The 20,543-nt window shown below is 35.6% G+C and overlaps 1 protein-coding gene across 1 annotated transcript in view; it reads left to right on the top strand.

The window, feature by feature from the left end:
* Positions 1 to 20,543, top strand: part of eif4g1a (eukaryotic translation initiation factor 4 gamma, 1a) — a 73,938-nt gene that overhangs the window by 36,953 nt on the left and 16,442 nt on the right. Inside the window, exons 11-19 of the mRNA XM_069897096.1 lie at positions 5,987 to 6,078; positions 6,800 to 6,980; positions 8,497 to 8,630; positions 12,202 to 12,318; positions 13,564 to 13,737; positions 14,908 to 15,105; positions 16,773 to 16,919; positions 18,946 to 19,182; positions 19,285 to 19,389. Coding sequence (XP_069753197.1) covers positions 5,987 to 6,078; positions 6,800 to 6,980; positions 8,497 to 8,630; positions 12,202 to 12,318; positions 13,564 to 13,737; positions 14,908 to 15,105; positions 16,773 to 16,919; positions 18,946 to 19,182; positions 19,285 to 19,389 — 1,385 coding nt within the window. The remainder of the gene's footprint in view (positions 1 to 5,986; positions 6,079 to 6,799; positions 6,981 to 8,496; positions 8,631 to 12,201; positions 12,319 to 13,563; positions 13,738 to 14,907; positions 15,106 to 16,772; positions 16,920 to 18,945; positions 19,183 to 19,284; positions 19,390 to 20,543) is intronic.

Raw genomic sequence — 20,543 nt, 5'->3', positions numbered from 1 at the left:
CAGATTAAAAGATCAACAGAAGAATGGGAAGCAGTGTTTGGAGCATCTGATGATGTCTGATTTTGAAGGATTTTAAAATCAATGTTTTAATTTGGGTATATTGAACAATAAATTAATTATGTTTACTATGATGTTTTTGTAATTTAATTCAGTACAACAATGCAGTGCGGTAATGGCGGCTGCCATTCGAAACAATCTGTCAAAGTAGCACTTCCTTGATGATTTTGGGCCAATAAAAAGGGGAGGTCATATTATTCATGGGGATAACATTTTTCTCCCTTTTCCCCCCTCAAAGTTGGGGATCGCATTACACTTGAAACGTATTATACATGCATATTTATGATAACCCTTCCTACTAACGTTGTAGGTAAAATCCATTTAAAAAAATAATTTCAACCTTTTTGAGTATGGCAAATAATTTAATTTGTATATATTTTTAAAAGATTATTATCTACATTAATCCCTAAATATTTAATCCCATTTTTTGGCCACTTAAATGGAGTATTTCTTTGACAATGACTATAATCTTGTTCCGCAAGAGGCATAATTTCACTTTTGTCCCCATTTATTTTATAACCAGAAATCTTACCACATTCTTCCAAATTAAAGTGTAATTTTTGCAAGGAAATCTCTGGTTCTGTCAAATATATTAAAACATCATAACTAATTTTATGTTATTTTTGACCAACCTTAAATCCCTTAATTTCCAAATTGCTCCTAATTGCCTCTGCTAATGGCTCTATAGCTAGTGTAAACAAAGCTGGAGATACGGGGCATCCTTGTCCGCTTGATCTCGTCAGTTGTAATGGAGCGGATATTTGTCCATTAGTTACTACTTTAGCTTTGGGATCATTATATAATGCATTAATCCAATTTATAAAAGCTTGACCAAACCTAAATTTGTCTAAGACCTTAAACAAAAAGTCCCATTCCAATATGTCAAAGGCTTTTTCAGCTTCTAAAGTCACAGCAACACTTAGATCTTTTTTGTGCTATATGTATAATACTAAAAAATCTGGCCACATTGTTTAAAAAACAATCAGCAGACAAAGTCTGTCTGATCTATATTTATTAATTTAGGTAATATAGTCACCCCGATTGCCAATATTTTAGCAAGAATCTTCTAATCTGCATTCAATAATGAAATATGTCTATATGATGAATGTTTCAAAGGGTCTCATCTTTATTTTGGTATCACAGTAATTATTGCTGTTGAAAATTATTCTGGAGGAGTATGTGATATTGATGCTCAATCAAGCATTTGCATAAAGATAAGAATCAATGAATCTTTAAATTCTTTATAGAATTTAGGTGGAAAACCATCTTTTACTTTGTAATGAACTGATTGCCTCCTTCATTTTTAGTTGTGTAATTCTGTTTGTTCTAGGTAAATGTATCCAAGAGAAATATCTATTTTATTCTCATCTTTTGAAGACTCTGATGTACATAATTTAGAATAAAATTTCTTGAAAGATTAGTTTATTTCTTGAGGTTTTAACTGATGACATTTCAAATCATTTTTAATTGCATTAATTGTTCTCGATACCTATTCTGCTATCAATTACCTTGCAAGTACTTAGTGATCATTCACCTAATTCATAATACCTCTGATTAGTTCTCATAATCGCCTTTTCTGTTCTATAAGTTTGTAATGCATTATATTGTTCTTATTAATTAGTTGCCCAAGTTTGTCCTCAGAGCTTCTCTTGAAGATCATTTTCCAAAGCCGTTTATTTCTTGTTCTAATTGGTTTACCTTTTTTCATATATACTCTTTGATTTTAAAAGTAAAGCATATAATTTTGCAGGATGAGACAATACAAATCAATATCCTTTTCCCCAGATAAATTCTCTTTAATAAATCAGCACTTGTATTAGGTTGGAATAAAACTTAACCTCCTACAAATTCAAGTGTGCCTTTCCTTGCTCTTGCCCCTTCTGCCACTAGGGTCAAACTTTCTTTCTTTGCTTGATAGCGAAGAAACTAAATTAGCACAAGAGCTCTGTGTGCTCTTTCAACCTATAGGGCAATTAAAATTATTTTGGCCCAGTACTTCAGGAATCCATTTCACAAAAAAGCCAATTGGATCTTGCTCCTCAACTCTTTTAAGATCTACTATTTTAATATTATGTCTTCTAAAATTTTCTAATGTATCCATTTTGCTGAAGCTTCTGATTTTCCATAATGAGAGCAGTGGTGGAATCTTCCACTCAAGTAACTCTATCATCCACATACTGCATTTTCTTCATTTTCCCATCTAATTTGTCAGTTTTTCTCTTCATTTTATTAACAGCATTCAGGACTATTTATTTCTCCTTGCACTTCTCGTTTCATTTCATGAAATTCTCTTTTTAAGAAATCAATGCTTCTTATATCTTCTACTTTTACTTTTTAAAGTTTTAGCTTCTTTCAGTACCTCCTATTCTAGTTGCTGGACTTCCTCTTTGTCTTCTTCCTCTTCACTGCTAGTCCATTGCGAGCCTGACTCCTTTTTACAACAGCATTTCTGAAGGCCCCTGCTTCTTACACATGCGCGTTGCGCTTCCGGGTTCTTCTCCGATGCTATCTCTCCATTGTGGCAGCAAAGCAAAATTAGCAGAAGCTCCCTCAACAAGTTCCCTCACCCAGGGTGTAGCTCAATCACTATTCCCTGCTTGTGACTTGCAGAAGGCCTCAGATTTCTTTTAGTCTTCACGTCAAGCTCCAAATAAGGGCAGCAACAGCTTTATCTTTCTTTTGAGGCATTTTTAAAATGTTGTAATAGTGTTTAAATGTACTTTAAAACTTTTTAATAGTTTAAAACATTTATTTGATACTTTTTTACTAATTCATCAGGAAGGTGAGGCTTCTATACGGCATCACGTGATGTCCCCCAATATTTGAATCCTTGATAGGATATCTTTTTTCCTAAATTTAAGCAAGACATAATTTTGTTTAGCCACTGTGCATTTGTAGGTTGGGTATTATCTTTCCATTTTATCAAAATTGCACATCTGGCTATCACTGAAGTAAAAGATAAAATTTGGCTCTGAGCGGGAGTCACTAATAAATCATCCTCTTAAGATGGTTCAAAAAAGCAATTAAAGGACAAGGATCCAATTGTAAATTGAAAGTCACCGATAGAGTTTGAAAAATATCCTTCCAAAATTTTTCTAAGATAGTCCAGAGAATATGAACTAAAGAGGCATCACTGGTTTTGCATTCTTCACATAAAAGATTCACATCTGAATAAAAATGGGACAATTGAACTTTAGACGTGTGCTCTTTGGCCCACTTTAAATTGCAGCAAACATTGCTGTGCACAAAAGTAGTCGTGGTAATCAGATTAAAAATGGAATCCCAAACCTCACTGGTGAGCGAAAGGTTCAAATCCTGCTCCCAGGCGTTCTTGATTTTAACTAAAGAGGCTTGTCTTAAATTAACGACTTGGTTATAAATAAGAGATAAGGAGGTTTAAGTTAAAAAAATGTATCAAGAACATTCACCTCAGGGATTACAGGAAAATCAGAAATCTGAGATTGAACAAAAAGTAATTTAAAAAAAAAAAGAATTTTGGGTAAGTTGAATTTTGCCACCAATTGTTCAAAAGATGCAAAATTGTAGTTAATTAAAAGGTCAATCAATTCAACCAATCATAGTAATAGATAAGGGTAACCATCTCATTGAGAGCAATTTTAGATGATTAAATAAAATGGAAAAGTTTTCCTTAAAAAGATGCTTATAACTCCTTGTAAATTGGTCCTTCACAATCGTAAAAGAAAAATCAGAATACCTTGGTATAGAGCCATTTAAAGATAAAAGTTCACTTTTATGGAGGTTTAACTTGTACCCTGAAAACTGACTAAATTGTGAATAGCAAAGATGATATGCTTGGTAACGAAGCATCTGGATTAGATACAAAGAGAAAAAAAAATCAACTGTATACAAGGAAACTTTATGCTCAATGCCCCTACCCCCAATAGCTCCCTGAAAAATCGCTACACTCTCATTCCAAAACTAAATCAAAAAGTAGTGGACTTGAAGGACAACATTGATGAGTACCCCTTTGAAGATTAAAAGGTTTTCATTGTTCAAGATTAGTAAGAACTGAAACAATGGGACATAAAAATAATAATTTAATCCATTTAATAAAATTTGGTCCAAAATTAAAATTTCCAGGATCACAAATAAATAACCCTCTCCACCTGATCAAAAGCTTTCTCAGCCTCTAATGAAAGAACACATTCAGGGACAGGAGTGGGGGTTAAATATAAAATGAATAGTATATATTAAAATAAGAATAATGATTTTTAATAAAGCCAGTTTGATCTTCAGAAACGATTGATGGTAAAATATTCTCCGTTCTATGGGCTAAAATCTTCATGCCAATGTTCAATAAAAAAAAATACAAGAAGCACATTCAAGTGGATCTTTCCCCTTTTTCACAATGAGAGAAATACAAACTTCATTAAAAGATGGTGGAAGATTGCCTTGTTTAAATGAAATTAATTGAGGCACAAGAAATTAGAAAAATATTTTAAAAAATTCCACGGGATACCCATCAAGACCTGGGGATTTACCTGATTATAAAGAAGAAATCACAAACCGTATTTTCTCTTGCTCTTTTCACTAACACCATAGTGCTATCTGCAGACCTTTTTTTTTCAATTTGCAACTATATTTTTATACAGAACATGAGAGCTCTATTATCAAAATGGCGCCAGTAGAGTGTCAGAGATCCACAAGGGCAAGTTGGATGATAAATTTTTTCAACTTGGATACCATGTCAGCACCACAGAAAGTTCAGTTTTTAGATCTATTTGGTATTCAGAACTTCCGATACAGGGAAACGTACTGTATAGATTAGTTGAGTGAGCCGGCAAGAATGTGGCAATTGAAGATTGATGTCGGAAATTGTGAATTTATGCACTTTGGGAGCAAGCAAAAGCTTTTATCTAAATGAAGACACGCAATTGGAGTTCAAAAATGCAGGTAATGTTCTGCATAAAATACAAAGTTAGCATTTAAATGCAGCAATTCGTTCAGCAAGGTCAATAATACATTGACCTATATTTTTGAGGATGGAGTACAGGTTAACTCTGTTATGGAAGGGGGTGGAGTCCAATAAACAGCCCATATAATTTTCCATAATGCAAAGCTATACCATCTGCATGTGTTGATAAATTATTTGGAAAATGTGTTTACTTTTTTTTCCCCCTACAAATTCTGAGAGAATTTTATCCTCCGTGAATTTTTTTGGATAATGATTTGCGAGTTCTGCAATAATCTTCTGTAACCCAAACTCTCATAACGTGGAGATCATCTTGCCTATAATGTAATTTTGTAGGGTGGTGGTAAAGTCATGTCCAGAGTGTACAGCTTTCATCTCTTTGAAGGATGTACTTGTTTTGGAGCCAGTCTGATGACAGGATTGTCTTACGGTTAGCAAATAAAAAGTCAAACCTGTTTTCTTTTGGAGTTGAGAGAGTTATTATCCTATTGAATTATATTGCATACTAATTGGCTGTGATAGGGTAAATGTTTTGGTGTATCACCAGTGGGACAGTCAAATAAGACCGGAGGTCTGAGGTTGATGAAATTTAAAACAGCAGGGTCGGAATTATTTCTCTTTGGATGGTGAGCACCTGAAATTCTCTACCCAAGACTGTTGTGGAGACCAAAATCACTGGAAGTGTCTAGAGCAAGACCTTTTTCAAAGACTGGTGAATTCTTGGCCTTGTCAACTGGCTCATGAGTTGAGGAAGTTAGATTAGTTATTTTGAATGGAGAAGGCTGGAAAGACCAACTGACCTGTCTTTTTTGTGTGTTGTACAGATTTGTGTTTTTAAAAATAATTGTTCCATGAACCAATGGCTAATTGTTCTAAAGTAACTCTCAGGATACAATAATATTTGAGATGGTCATGTTGATCTTTAATGGGTTTTACCCTTGTTAATTTATTAAATCTGCATGTTATTGGCTAATTGTGGATATTTCTTGTTTTGAGCTGCAGCTGTATCTGTGCCAAAGAAGAAAAGGAAAATAAAGGACTTGAACAAAAAAGAAGCAGTTGGAGATCTACTTGATGCTTTCAAAGAGGTATTTGTGCTTAAACATCACAAAACAAGTTAGAAATACTAATTACTGCAAATGATTGCAAAGCCACTGTCAGGGCCATTTGCTAATGTTGGTATATAAAAGATGCACATTTCTTCAGTGCAGGATTTAGTGTTGCAGTGCCCATGCTTGAAGGTATGCAGTAATTGATCATTATTTGTGGATTAATTTAAACTCTCAGCACAAAGTTCAAAAGCTGTTGTGATGCTGGTGTTCCTCAGCTTTTTTTGTATTTTTGACCTCATTACCTGGTGTGAATTTTAACATTTGATTTGAGGAAGAATAGAAAGGGGAAGGCGGCTGAGAGTGAGCCAGTTAGGAAAGGGGGACTAAGGGAGGTAATTAGAGGAAGGGGTAACTTTTATTGCGAAAGAATTTGAGAACAAAGATGCCTTGCTGCTATTGTGTGTGTGATCTTGCTGAGACCACAGCTGGATATTTTGTACAATATTGTTTACTTAAAAGGATCTACTTGCTGCAAAGCAAATATTTAATAGTCTGGTTCTTGGAATGGCAGGTTTGTCATGATGGAGCCTTCCAAGCTGCTGCCTGGTTGTGCAGGGTCAAGTTCTATGGCCCTTTCCAGATTCTACTTGTGTTATGATATTTTGTCACTAGCAACTGGTTTTGGTTATTGTGATTTTGAAATCCAATCTAGCAGTCAACACAGCTAAAGTTTTGTGTGGAAAATATTTTGGTGCAGCCTCAAGTGAAAGAGCCTGCAGCTGAGCCTGCAGCCATGTCTGCTGAAGTGACTGAAACCATTGCTCCAACTCGTGATGAACCAGAGGAAACATGGGAGGAGAAGGAGGATAAACAAGATGTTGAAAATATCAAGCCAGATGAAATTAAATTGTCAGATCAAAAATATCAGTATAAAGAAGGTGAGTTCACAGTAATTTTTAAAACAAAGATCAAAGTTAATATATGAATCTTGCGAAATGAAAAACTATTAACAGTGATTACAAAATGGGTAGATTATTTTTCCAGTCTCTGCTTAATAGAATAGAGCATTATCAAAAGGAAATCCTTAAATCGTAATGAGAGCTCAAACTATTTTACAGTTGTAACGTATTTCTTAACTACTTCATTCTTTACCTTTTCAATTTATTGGCTGTCACTTAATTGGTACAAGTTTGAATAAAACTGCTAGATCTGTTACCTTTAATTGTTTTATGATGATCCAATAATTTATCTTTTGAACTTGTGATTTGTTTGCCTGTTTAGCTAAATAAATACAGGTGAAGCTATTTCAAGTACTTTAAGGTGTTGTTTTTTTGCCTACTGGACATTTTAATATTGAGTATTTTGAGACTAAACGAAATTGCACAATCAGTTTAAATCATGTTGAAGTAAGAAATAGAATCTATTCAATTGGGTTTGTGAGGGCCAGGTTATAATGAAGCAAATTTGATTCTCCTGTGAAAGAAGCTGTAATGTTAATGGCATGAGATTGTTAGCTGTTCTAGAACAATTATATCCCTATTCTGTGCTGCTTCCATGCAAAAAGTATTTAATTATTTCAAAGGTATGTTATTTCCAGAGCAATTTAGTTTTTTTTTAAAAAGTGTTTTGGATGCATAGTTTTGTAATTTTATTTGCAGTCACCTGTTTGTTGCCTGTACCATCAGAATGAGCCAACTCAAAATGGCTGTAATACTTAAATGTTGTTTCCATGAAACTTCAATCATTATGTAACTTGTACTTGAGTTTGAAAGCCACCTCAAGAATCTCAGTGATTTGAAACAAATCTCGTCTCCTGCCCAAACCCAAGTCAAAATGGGAAATTAGCAGTAAAGAGTAGTTTTGCTTTATGACCATTGTTAATGAATGTTATTCTAATGAATGTTAGGGTAGTCATAGAGCTGGAATTTTCAAATTTATCCAGGTTAATTCCACCAGTTTATCTCTGCAGCAATCTACCTTTTATTTGTCAGATAGTCCCTTTGAACTATCTATTCCTCCACATACTGTTACTTAAAACTTTTATCTCTTTCCTATTTTCGATGAAAGGCCTTTGACTTGAAATACCATCGCCTGTTTCCACAGATACTGTTTCCCAAAAATTCTGATTTATTTCAGATATCTAGTATCCATAGATTTTTTTAATGTACAATTTTAGTTTGAATTATTTTGCTTACAAGTGGTGTATTTTGTTTTGGTTGGGCAGTGATCCTATTGCTCATTCTGGTTTTTTTGATTCAGCAAAGCTTGCAAATATCTTTAACGCTTTCACTGCTTTAGGAAGTAGAAGTGAGGGCCATGGACTAGACAAAATTATTTTTGTGAAGAGCCACACGTTTGGAGAATGGTGTTCTGGGAGGAAGTGGAAGTTTCTTTCAATGCCATAGCAAGATGAAATATTAGTGCTATTTAACTTTTTTTAATTCACCCCATTAGAAAATTGGAAGCCTCTTAATCCTGAGGACAAGAAGAAATATGATCGTGAATTTCTTTTGGGGTTCCAGTTCATCTTTGCAAGTATGCAAAAACCTGAAGGTCTGCCAGCAATTAGTGATGTTGTGCTGGACAAGGTATGTATGCAGTGCACTTTTTTTGAGTTGCTTGTTTCCAGCCTTGAGCATTTTTACATGACAACTGTAGACTAACGCTCTTCATTGACATAAATTTATGTTTCTGCTGTTGATAGATTTTAATGCTAAAGCTCCGTGCCATTTTGTTGTGTTGTAGCCACCTGAGAAGTAAACATTTGGGTTAGTGGATGAGTGGGAGCACATAAAATAGACTGAAATTTGATTGTTGTTTGGTGATAAGTTCCAAATTGTAATGATTTTTCTGGTTACGTACAAAATAGTTTCCATTTTAAAGCTGTAATTTTAATTTCACTGTTGCTTTCATCTCAATTTTGGAAGAATATTTTCTAGGATATAGTCATAACATTTATTTGGGAAATTCTGACCATTTTCAATCAAACTGGAACAAATTTCAAGTTCATCATCATCATACATGCCCAGTGACGCATGGTGCAGCATTTAAGGAAATATCGGATAATGTCCTCACTCAGCCAAGTGTCTGATTTATAGAGAAGCTCAATCTGGAATTTTCAAATTTATCCAGGTTAATTCCACCAGTTTATCTCTGCAGCAATCTACCTTTTATTTGTCAGATATCCCTTTGAACTATCTATTCCTCCACATACTGTTATTTAAAACAGATTTTTGAGTAAACAGTGAGCTGCTAGAGCAGGGGTGTCAAACTCAAATTCACGGAGGGCCAAAATTAAAAACTTGGACTAAGTTGAGGACCGAACTAAATATTTATTGAAAATTTTCAACAACATCTACATGTTTTCTCTTCTTTCAACATATGTAATGTTAAACTTTTTCTTATTAAAATAAATGTTTAATAATAGTTTTGGATAAACTCTTTCCAGAAGCATTAACAAATGAGAAATAAAATATTCAATAAATAATATTTCTCTATAGAGGATTTGTCAAATGTTGCTAGTGTGCTGTGGAATAGTAAAATCTGAGGGCTGTTGAGAATGTGGGAGAATAACATGATTCCTGAAACAATCCAATGGGTGACTGATTGTGGGCATGAACTCTAGCAGGGTTATTTGCCATGCCCTTTTTCCATTGGTACAGATATCCTTTGATTTACACACTTTTCAAGTTTTATGCCTAATGAGCTTGTATCCAGGTGCAGGACCATTTTTAACCAGGAATATATTTATCACTGTGACATGAAACTATTGGAAGATCGTTTTATCCTGAGATTAAAGTTCATAATCCTTACGCAGGCCTGTGTGCGGGAGGGCGGGGTTTGCGGGCGATCGGGTTGGACAACGACAGTGCGGGGGCATCGGCTCTCGCTGCAGGGCGGCATCTCGGCGGATCAGCGGCCCCGTCACCGTGAGTTGCGGATCAGCCTGCGGCAGGGATGGGGAGTGGGCAACGGTCCTGGCGAGGTCAGGCCTGAGGCCTCCAGTTCCGGGCACTGGGAAGCGGCCTTGGCTTCCCCTGACACCAGCCAGGCCCCAAAACCAGAGTCCACGGTGAGACCCTGCAACGTAAACAGAGGAGGTGGGGGCGATTAGCAGGCTGACGCCATTGCATTCTGGGATTTGTTGTATTACTGTGCATGCGCTATACTGGCGCGGCGGCCAGCGGGCCACCTCTAATACATTTTTGAAATGATCTTGCGGGCCAAATATAATTATATCGCGGGCCCAAATTTGGCCCGCGGGCCAGAGTTTGACGTGTGTGTGCTAGAGGGTCGGCAGCATCCATGGGTTGAAATAGTCAGCATTTTTGGTCAGGACCTTTAATCAAGACACTTTAAGAAATGCCTTTCCCACCGGGTCGATTTATTAAAAAAAATGGGTGAAGATTGCACTTAGTCGTCCAGAATGGAACATGACCACTTTTTAAATGAAGATAGATGTCAGTGATCTCAAGTTGCCACATTCCTTGGCAAGATCTCAAAGACCACCTGTGGGCTGGAGTGAACCATTAAGTAGAATAAAGCTAACTTTTCAGGATTTTGTTTGTTTAAAGAGGTTTTGATACAGTGGAAGGTTATTAATTGATGTGATGATTTAAGTACCATGAATACCATTGCCATCTAATCAAAGCTTCTGTCGAACTGTCCCTTTAAGTTCTTTGTGTACCTATTATGCGGATTTTAATTAGGTCCACATTTCTAATCACAGATGTACAATATTGAACTTCCATTTTGCTGATGAGATGGTCATTCCATCAACCAACGTAACTAGGTTTTGTTTTGTTCCTGGAACAATGAGTCTTATGCCAGGAGGATCCTGGACAGCAGCAGATTCAGAGGGCACACAGTAGTGAAAATGGGTAGAAACAATTAAAGTGCTAATGCAATGTAATTGGGCAGGACAAGCTTGGAGAACTAGAACAGTTTTGTTGGCTTAGTTAAATGATGCAATTTCATCAAAGAACAGGAGGTATTGGAGATGCACAAATTGATCCCTATTTTGATCCCATTATGTGCTCTGAAATTTCACTTTTTGATGCAATTTCTCACTTTTAAAAATGATAATTTTTCTTTAAAAAGCTGAACTGGAATATTTTGATCAGGGTACTACATGTAGGAGTGTGCTTTCTCACGTTTTGTTTCTGCATGGAACAAATAATTTCATCTTGTTATTCACATTATAGTAATTAATTTTTTTTCCTATTTGGGTTCCATTCTATTGAAGGGTTAACATTGAGATATATAATATTGTAGCAAGAAAAGGTATTAACAAGAGCAAAGTTAAAACCAGATCAATAATATGGTTCTGAACCACTCCAGGTCAGAAGGAGAATGAGCAGTAGGCAGGAAAGGATCTTTGTATGTGGAGGTTGAGCTTCTCAAAGAATGAGGAATACTCTGGCTGTGGTGAGTAATGTCATTCCTCCATTTTTTCTTTCAACCTCCACATCCAAATGAATTGAGGGCTTTTACCTTCTCCAGATTAATTCAAAATACAGTATCTAGTTTACTGAATTCTTTTAAAGCATTATGACACTTGATTTTTAAAAAAATGCTTTATTCACCAATCATACTTCAGCAAAGCTAAGAGGCAGTTAGAACAGAAGACATTAAGACTGATGTAGAGAACTGGAGGTGCAGGGCACATGGTTAGATAGGGATTGGGTAATGCAGATGAAGAGGATTGGGATGCTTGCTATACGATGGTGTAGGAACATCTGATCATTGAAGCCTGAAATTTGGAGAAGATGGTTGCCATACTCCCAACCATAGTCCTTATGTGCATGAAAATTTTTGTGAAGTCAAACAACTGTTGTATGCCACTTTACATGACCGACATGAACAGCATGATCAATGTGTATAGAAATGTCCATAGTAAGTTCAACCTCAAGTCTTCTGCCTGGAGATGAAAATGGTCCTCGACAGAGTTGGGTATCTCTGGGTAGTTTGCATAAATTATTCTTATACTTAAAGCCAGAATGTTTGAATTTTATTTCATGCTTTTGCTTCTTGTAGTTTAAATAGCATAATTTGTGATGTAAAGCTCAAGAATATCTGCAGTAACTGAGCTTGACTTTATATAGGTTATTTAATTCTTATTGAGGGTTTGGTTTTGATTTGATGTTTTGATTTATACAGGCAAACAAAACTCCGCTTCGCCCTCTTGATCCAAGCCGACTGACTTCTATGAACTGTGGACCAGACTTCACTCCATCCTTTGCACAAATAGGGCGACCACAGATTGGAAGAGGGCCAGTAAGTTGAACTTCTGAGACTTTCGACAATGTTTCTAGGTGTTAGCATCTTACAAAAGTTTGAGCTTTTGGGCGCAGATAACAAATTTGATAAGATGCTGCTGGGTAGGATCAGAATTCTGCAGGCTGTTAGATTTAGCACTTGTGAAAATAAAACAGCTTAAGGTAAGTCCCTTGGTTAATTCCTTTGAAGCGGTGTGGTGTAACTGTTGGTGTCGGACCAGGTGCAACAAGTTTACTGAGAGGTTATATATTTAATGGCAGATAAAACTTTGTAGAAATGTTAATATTGCTATATTTGGGTAAAAGTGATAAAATGTAGAATAGACTCAAGAACATGGAAAATAAGCATAATCCTGGATCTATTTCATATGTCCTTAAGTTTACATTATGTTAAGTTTCACAACCTCTCAATTCTTCCCCTATTGAATAAGACGATGGTTAATCCTGTATTTTCAGTTTCCAATCTGATTCCCGTATTTTTTTTAAAAAAAATTTTGTATATACTCAAACTCAACATTACATGCCTTCAGGTGTATAATAGCCTAAAGATTGCACAATAACCATGAAGATATCTTCAGGTTTTCTACATTTGTTTATTTAGGAATCTGTTTGATCTAGTCATTTTCTATTTTAGCTTTTCACCTTTCTCTCAGAATGGTTATTGGAGTTGAAAACTAAAGCAAGGAGAAATCTCATTTAACCCAATCTTGTTTATTGCTGTTTGCCCTTGGGTTGGGATGGTAGTGTGCGTCAACAAGTTTGAATTATCATTAATGCAATTGTGTGACTTGTTTTAAAAACACATTTCAAGCCAGGATTCCAAAATAATGCTTGCCTTTCTCTAATTTGTCTTCACCACCCCACTCCCTCAATCCTAGTATTAAATTTTTCTTTCTTGCTTCACATCTTGAAGTGGCTAATGGCCAAATGAGAGTTATTTCCAAAACTAAAAGGCAATATGATATGTTATTTATCTGTGCCCCAGTAAGCAGGCATGACGTTGATCATAGGACAGGCCATTTATATTGGATCATCAACAGCTTCATGTTAAGTATTATTGCTCATTTTAAATTGCTGACTTCAAAGTGATGATGTCTAACAATTTTGTTTGGCAACTTATTCTTGAATATATGCATTATTCAGAATTGGCTTCTTGTACAAAATTTTAATTAGTAGTTTGGTGCCAAGTCGTAGAAGCATCTGTTCCAAAGACAAATTATGTGTATGTTCAATATTTTTATAGCCTTCAGGTGTAGGCCCAAGAAGATCTCAGCAAAGCCAGAGAAAAGAGCCTCGCAAAATTATTGCAACTGTATCCCTAAATGATGATATTCAACTCCAGAAGGCAGCGCATGCTTGGAAGCCTTCAGTTAAGAAGCAATCTGATGAAGATGACCCAGATTTGATAAAAACACAGGTAATCAAAAGGCAAAATTGTTGAAATCCTTTCTGCACAGAAGATTAGAAGAAATCACTTGGATTTTAGTTAAGAATTTCTAGATTTGTATTGGGTGTTCATATTCTCTCAGATCTTCAAGTACTATATGTGCTCTCTTCATTTTTAATCTTTGTTGATTAATTTTTTTTATAAGAAGGTGACTGCAAGAGATCAGTATGGAATTGATTTATTAGTCTACAAATCTGACTCCCTGATTTTAGGGGGCATGATATGTTGATTCATTATGCAATGGGTGAATGCTGCAAGTTTTGTAGTAGGATATGTCATAACTGCTGCCAAATATATTCACCGTCATTAATATTAGTTTCATTTTGCCAAGTAATTTTGTACTCGGGGATTCAATGTTTGATTGGATATTGGGCAATGTGGCACCTTTTTATGTCAAGAATTACAATATTGCATTCATGTTTGCTATGGAATCTTGCAAGTGGACTTGAAGTAAAGAGAATATTAACTTCTTAAGTACCTGTCATTTTAAATCTTGTGCAAGTGCTGACCTAGTAGGTATATGTAGCATTAAGGTAGTCACGTTTATTTTGTAGGCAAAATTTGACGTAGAAGTCGAATGCTTTGAATCTGTTATTTGAATAGTATTGCAGACTTGGAATCAACAATTAAATTATTTTCAGAGCAGAAAACATTTTTTTAATAGGCCAATATACTTTTGAAGATGCCTGTTATAAATGGGTGGGGATATTGTTTTATTTTTAAAAAAAATCTTAATTGAAACTCTTAAACTTTAATGAAAACAGATCCCCTTTTGGGAAGAAATTTTTATTTGCTGATTGGTTTGTGATTTGCTCTGGGACATTTTTCTTATGAGTTGCCAGTGATGAATCTTCTGCTCCTTCACAGCTATGTTCCCTCTGTGGAGAAATATCTGTTTTGCTATGGTTGCAAGCTTCTCCGTGTGAAAGTAGGGTACTTTATGCCATGAGTTGCATGGTGAAATGCATTCCACCATTTTTCTCAATGTCAAATCTTTGAGATCAAATCGTGTGAATGTACAGGTAAAGGATTATAGTATGCAGACTGAACAGCGCATCACATTTAAATTAAAAACAAATGTGTGGAATTGTTTACATATCAGCATGGTAGATTAATTCAAATTTGTTATTTTTTGTTTAGGAGCTGTTCCGTAAGGTGCGTAGTATCTTGAACAAACTGACACCACAGATGTTCCAGCAGTTAATGAAACAAGTTGCAGAATTAACAATTGATAACGAAGAGAGGCTAAAAGGTGTTATTGACTTGGTGTTTGAAAAAGCAATTTCGGAACCAAACTTCTCTGTTGCCTATGCCAACATGTGCCGCTGTCTTACAACTGTAAGTACCCTGTTAACATTTTGGAATAAAATTAAGCTTAAGGAAATTTTTAAAGCTGCAAGTTAATATATTTGGTAGCTGATATCTTTCCTGTGATTAATATTATTGTTCTTTAGCTGTGAAGTACTTATTCTCACTGACAAAAGGCAAAGGAGGAAAAACCCAACACCCAACCCCAACCAACCAATTTTCCCTTGCAACCGCTGCAATCGTGTCTGCCTGTCCCGCATCGGACTGGTCAGCCACAAACGAGCCTGCAGCTGACGTGGACTTTTTACCCCCTCCATAAATCTTCGTCCGCGAAGCCAAGCCAAAGAAAGAAAAGACTTATTCTGAGTTATTAATAACTCTTAAGTTTTGGGTGCATCTTTAATGGATTCAAAGATTTGTAAAAATTGAATTTGGTGCAAGTTGCTCAAAATCCAGAGTGAGGCTGCTTGATGATGAGAAATGTATGTTTATGGTCTCTTCAGTTTCTGTTTGTTATAATTTAATAGAATTGGAGTTCAGATTGAACGACAAGTTAATACAGTAAACCCCTGGTATCTGACACATGCGGCGATTAGTAGATGCCGCATGCCAGGGGTTTTCCTGTTGCTTGAGACTCATTAACAATGCTTAACTAATACACCTACATTAAGAATAAGCAGTTTAAAAGACAAAAACACTATTCTGCACTTGCTCTGAACAAACTTCACTTGCTTGAATATTTAAAAGAAAAGCATTTTACTTTATTTTCAGTCGCATTCTTTGAAAATGTTTAAACATCGTTCACCTGCAGGTTCCTTCCCATCCATGGAGCCCCCCCCCCCCCCCCCCCCCTTGAAGGTTACAGATAAAGTCTTACTAATAAACATAATAATATACTAATAAAGATAAGGACTCTTACTAAGCAGGGATAAGTAAACACTGAGACTTACCCAAACAGCCAGCGGCCATTCAAACACAGGTTTATTCAGTTTTATTCCATAAGCCACTATGAGCAAAGCACAACCAAGGCATTCTGCTTGTTGAATATTAACTCCCATCTTCACCAAAGGTTAATGTTGCCGGGTCTTCCGGAATTGAGTTACAGGGAAAGATTAACAGGTTAGGACTCTATTCCTTGGAGCGTAAAAGAATGAGGAGAGATTTCATAGAGGTTTACAAAATTGAGAGGTAGAGACAGTAAATGCGAGTAGCCTCTTTCCACTTGGATTAGGACAGAGAAATACAAGAGGACGTGCATTTACGATGAAAGGGGAGAGGTTTAGGGGGAATGAGCAGCCATCTGACTTGGTAAATGTGGGCTCACTCTTAAGTTTTAAAAATAAACTGGATCGATACATGGATTGGAGAGGTCTGGAGGGTTATGGGTGCAGGTTAGTGGGACTAGAAGGGCTGAACAGCCTGTTTTCTGCGCAATATTGTTCTGTGTGTTACTTAAGAGAACATTTAATTTTACGCTCTTAATTCACTTTATTTATTTGCTTTTCCTTTTTGTTTGCCGGTTGCATGAATTCCAGATAACGGGCTTTACTGTATTTCGATTTGCTCTCTGGTATACTTTGTGATATTGTTAATTGTGAATAGTCCACTGTATTGAATGTGGAGTTGCGTAGCCATGAATGCAGGTCAGTATACACTGTATCATTCAGATTTTTTAAATTCTCTTCGACATTTAACAGTTGAAAGTTCCAATACCTGACAAGCCTGGGTCATCTGTAAATTTCCGGAAGTTGCTATTGAACAGATGTCAGAAGGAGTTTGAAAAAGATAAAGATGACGATGCTGTAATAGACAAAAAACAGAAAGAAATTGATGCTGCAGCTATGGTAAATAAACTTGATTTAACAAAAAACTAAGATGAGTGAAGTTTTTGGGTTTTCATGTCTGCACTACTTGAATAATATTATTTGGAGTTATTCATCTCCAATGTTTGTGGAACAAAAATGTTAATTGATCATAGCTTTGCTGTTAATCAGGCATCCTGTGATTCTTTACATTGGCAAGAAATTGTGGATGATACATAATTAATGCAGTGTTTGTTATGTACGTCTTGTTACCTGGATGCCAACTTTGTTTTCCTAAATTGAAATTTTCAATTTTCCTTGCATATGCTTGGTCCTTTAAAGCAGCAGGAGATGATTTCTCCAATAATTTGTCAGCTGCTGTCCAAAGTTTTTGTTACCTTGGATCAAGTGCAAGCAGTTATGCCGTGGGGCACAAGCAAAATCGATGTAAAACCATTTTTTAGTTGTACCTGTGCAGCTCTTAAAACAAAAACACATAATGCTGGAGAAACTTAGCAGGTCAAACGTAGTCCTTTATGTAGCAACGGTAAAAATACATAACCGATGTGGAGAAAGTCAGGAGGTCAAACCGTGTCCTTTATATAGCCAAGGCAAAAAATAAATAAAAAAAAAACATAAAACAGCTGTTCAGTTATTCCCACTCCCTGCTATTTTCTGAAATCTATACAAATTCTTATGTCTTAAATCCATTTCCCGAGTGAATTTATTAATTCATTCTGCTTCCACCATCTTTACTGGTACAGGTACACAATCCTTTATCTGGAACCCTTGGTGTTCCGAATTTTGGATTTTTCTGGATTTCAGAACAAAAGCCGGCTGCCCCAGATTTAAGCTGCCATATCCACCCCCTTCCTCTTCCCCTCGCCCACCCGAGTTGAGCTGCCGTCTCTCTCTCTCTCTCCTCTCTCTCTTTCCCCCACCCCTCCCTCCGCTGTACCAACAGCAGGAAAAAAAAATGCTGGTTTTTGGAGCTTTCTGGATTTTAGATGTCTGGATAAAGGATTGTGTTGATTATTAACAACTAACTGGATTAAAATTTTGTTCATTATCTGGGAATTGGTGACTTTGATTACAGATGTTGATTTTAGTTGACGAATTGACATTCTTGTTCCTTAGTTCATAGCAAAGAGAGAATGGTAATTGTCCAGGATTTCCTTGTCCAATATTTGATCCAGTGCCTGGTTCTGAGTCAATATTCAATGCTATTACCTCACCATAGTGTGCATCCACCTCTGGTGAGAAAGGATATGGCTAGGGATTATACTTGTGGGTTCCAAGATGGTGGCTGAAGGATGATTGGCAAATATTGCTGTGAGGCTTGGTTAACCCATGACTGGCTTTCCAAATTTTGGCTAGTTCAATAATATTAACAGGAATTTTATATGTTATTTTGGCAGTGTCACTGTGGCTGTATCTGCTGCCAATTTCATTCCATTTAGCTATGTATTTCCCATCCCTGTCTTCTTTCCCATTCCACTTTCTTCATACTTTGATGAAGGGCTCAAGTCCAAAACATTGGTTCTGTATCTATCTTTGCGATTATAAGTCACAATGTTTGACCTGCTGAGTTTCTCCAGTATTGTGCTATTACTTTAATCACAGCTTCTGCTGACTTGCATGTTTTACTCTTAGCCCATGTAATTAAATGTTTTATCAGGCCACTTCAGAAAGCAGTTGTCAAATTGCAGTTCAATGTAGTTCTGAGCAAGAATGACAGATTGTTCCCAAAGGAACTTTGAACTATATAGAATTATGAGCAATGCCTGTTACTTTATCATGACTAATTACCCATTTGCTTTAATGATTTTTCAAATGTGTTGAACTTAAATTTTTCATATTTCTTAACTTGCAATTATCATGCTTTTGAATTAACAATCCAGTAACTAAATGTTTGAGTACCGCAATTTTTGCCTTGAGCTTCACCCTTCTATCCAATACTGCGTGAATAAATTTTTTATGGGCACTGACGGTTGGCCAATATGTCCTCAGTCTCAATGCTGTCTTACAACTATTCTGTCAACTGAAATGCTTCAATTTTCCATTCCAGTCCGAAGAGAAAACACGACTCCAAGAGGAGTTAAAGGATGCCAGAGATAAAGCCAGGCGAAGATCACTGGGCAATATCAAATTTATTGGTGAACTTTTCAAACTGAAAATGTTGACAGAACCAATTATGCACGACTGTATAGTGAAGCTGCTAAAGAATCATGATGCGGAGTCATTAGAATGTCTGTGTAGATTGTTAACTACAATAGGCAAAGATTTGGATTTTGAAAAAGCCAAAGTAAGTATAAGAAATGTTCGCTTAAACGACTAACAGAAGTAATTTGATCTTGAGTATTTGGTTGCTTTTGTGCAGAAAATATGACCTCTTTGCATTTTATAGCCTAGGATGGATCAATATTTTAACCAAATGGAAAAAATAATTAAAGAAAGGAAAACATCATCTAGGATTCGCTTTATGGTGCAGGATGTAATTGATCTGAGACAAGTAAGTTCCTTAGACTTGGATGATGATAATGATCTTTTTTTTTAGTGTTAAATTGTGTACCAAAAAAAACAGCTTAACATACACAAAGAAAAGTATTAAAACAAACAAATAAAGTGGGTTAGGTTGCATCATTTCAACAATTCAAACAAAAATGTAAAAAAAAATATTTGCGTCTAAATTCATACATTTCAAATATGGAGTCCACATTTTAAAAAGAAAGAGTAATTATTTCTTAAATTATACGTAATTTTCTCTAAGCATAAACATGATTGAATTTCACTGTGCCACCTCTGTATACTCAACTCTGCATCATTTTTCCAAGTTCTTCCTAGCTGCTGCCAAACTCAACCAAATAAATGCAATCCAAGATTTATCCAAACGCACTGTTAATAGATTCATGTCTCCTAATAAACACAACCATGGATCCACATGTAAATCTATTTGAAATAAATCTCACAAAAATTTTATAACCTTTGTACAATTACAAAGATGATTTACCTTTCCATTAAAAAAAAAACGTATCACTTTATTTAATTCCTTAAAAAAATTTCCCTGGTACTGGACTCTGAATTGATTGAAACAAATAGTGAATGCGTGGATATATCTTAATTTTAATACAATTTACCCAACCAATTAATATCAATGGTAGATCTTTCCATCGATTTAAGTCAGATTTAATCTTGTTTAATAAAGGTAAGTAATTTAAATCGTACAAATTCTTAAACTCTTTGTCAATAATTACACCTAAATATTTAATCTTCTCTGACCATTTAAATCTAGCAATTTGCATACAATCTGAATAATCCTCATCAGATATAGGTAATATCTCACTTTTATTCCAATTGACTTTATACCCTGACATTGATCCATAAAATTTTAACAAATCTTTTAAAGGTTGTAATGAATTCTTAGGTTTAGATAAATATATCAACACATCATCTGCAAATAAATTAATTTTATATTCTTGTTGCCCAATCGTAATACCTTGAATATTTATATTTTGTCTAACTGCGTGGGGTAAAGGTTCTATAACTAATGCAAATAAGGCTGGTGATCATGGACAGCCTTGTCTAGTTGATCTATTCAAAGTAAATACTTGAGAAATCTGACCATTTGTCACTACCTGTGTGGAAGGATTCGTATATAGTGCCTTA

This window comes from Narcine bancroftii, chromosome 9, assembly GCF_036971445.1.
Source record: "Narcine bancroftii isolate sNarBan1 chromosome 9, sNarBan1.hap1, whole genome shotgun sequence".
In the NCBI taxonomy this organism is placed as follows: Eukaryota; Metazoa; Chordata; class Chondrichthyes; order Torpediniformes; family Narcinidae; genus Narcine; species Narcine bancroftii.
The sequence above is the reverse complement of the archived record's forward strand: the minus strand, read 5'-3'. Positions and strand labels throughout refer to the sequence as shown.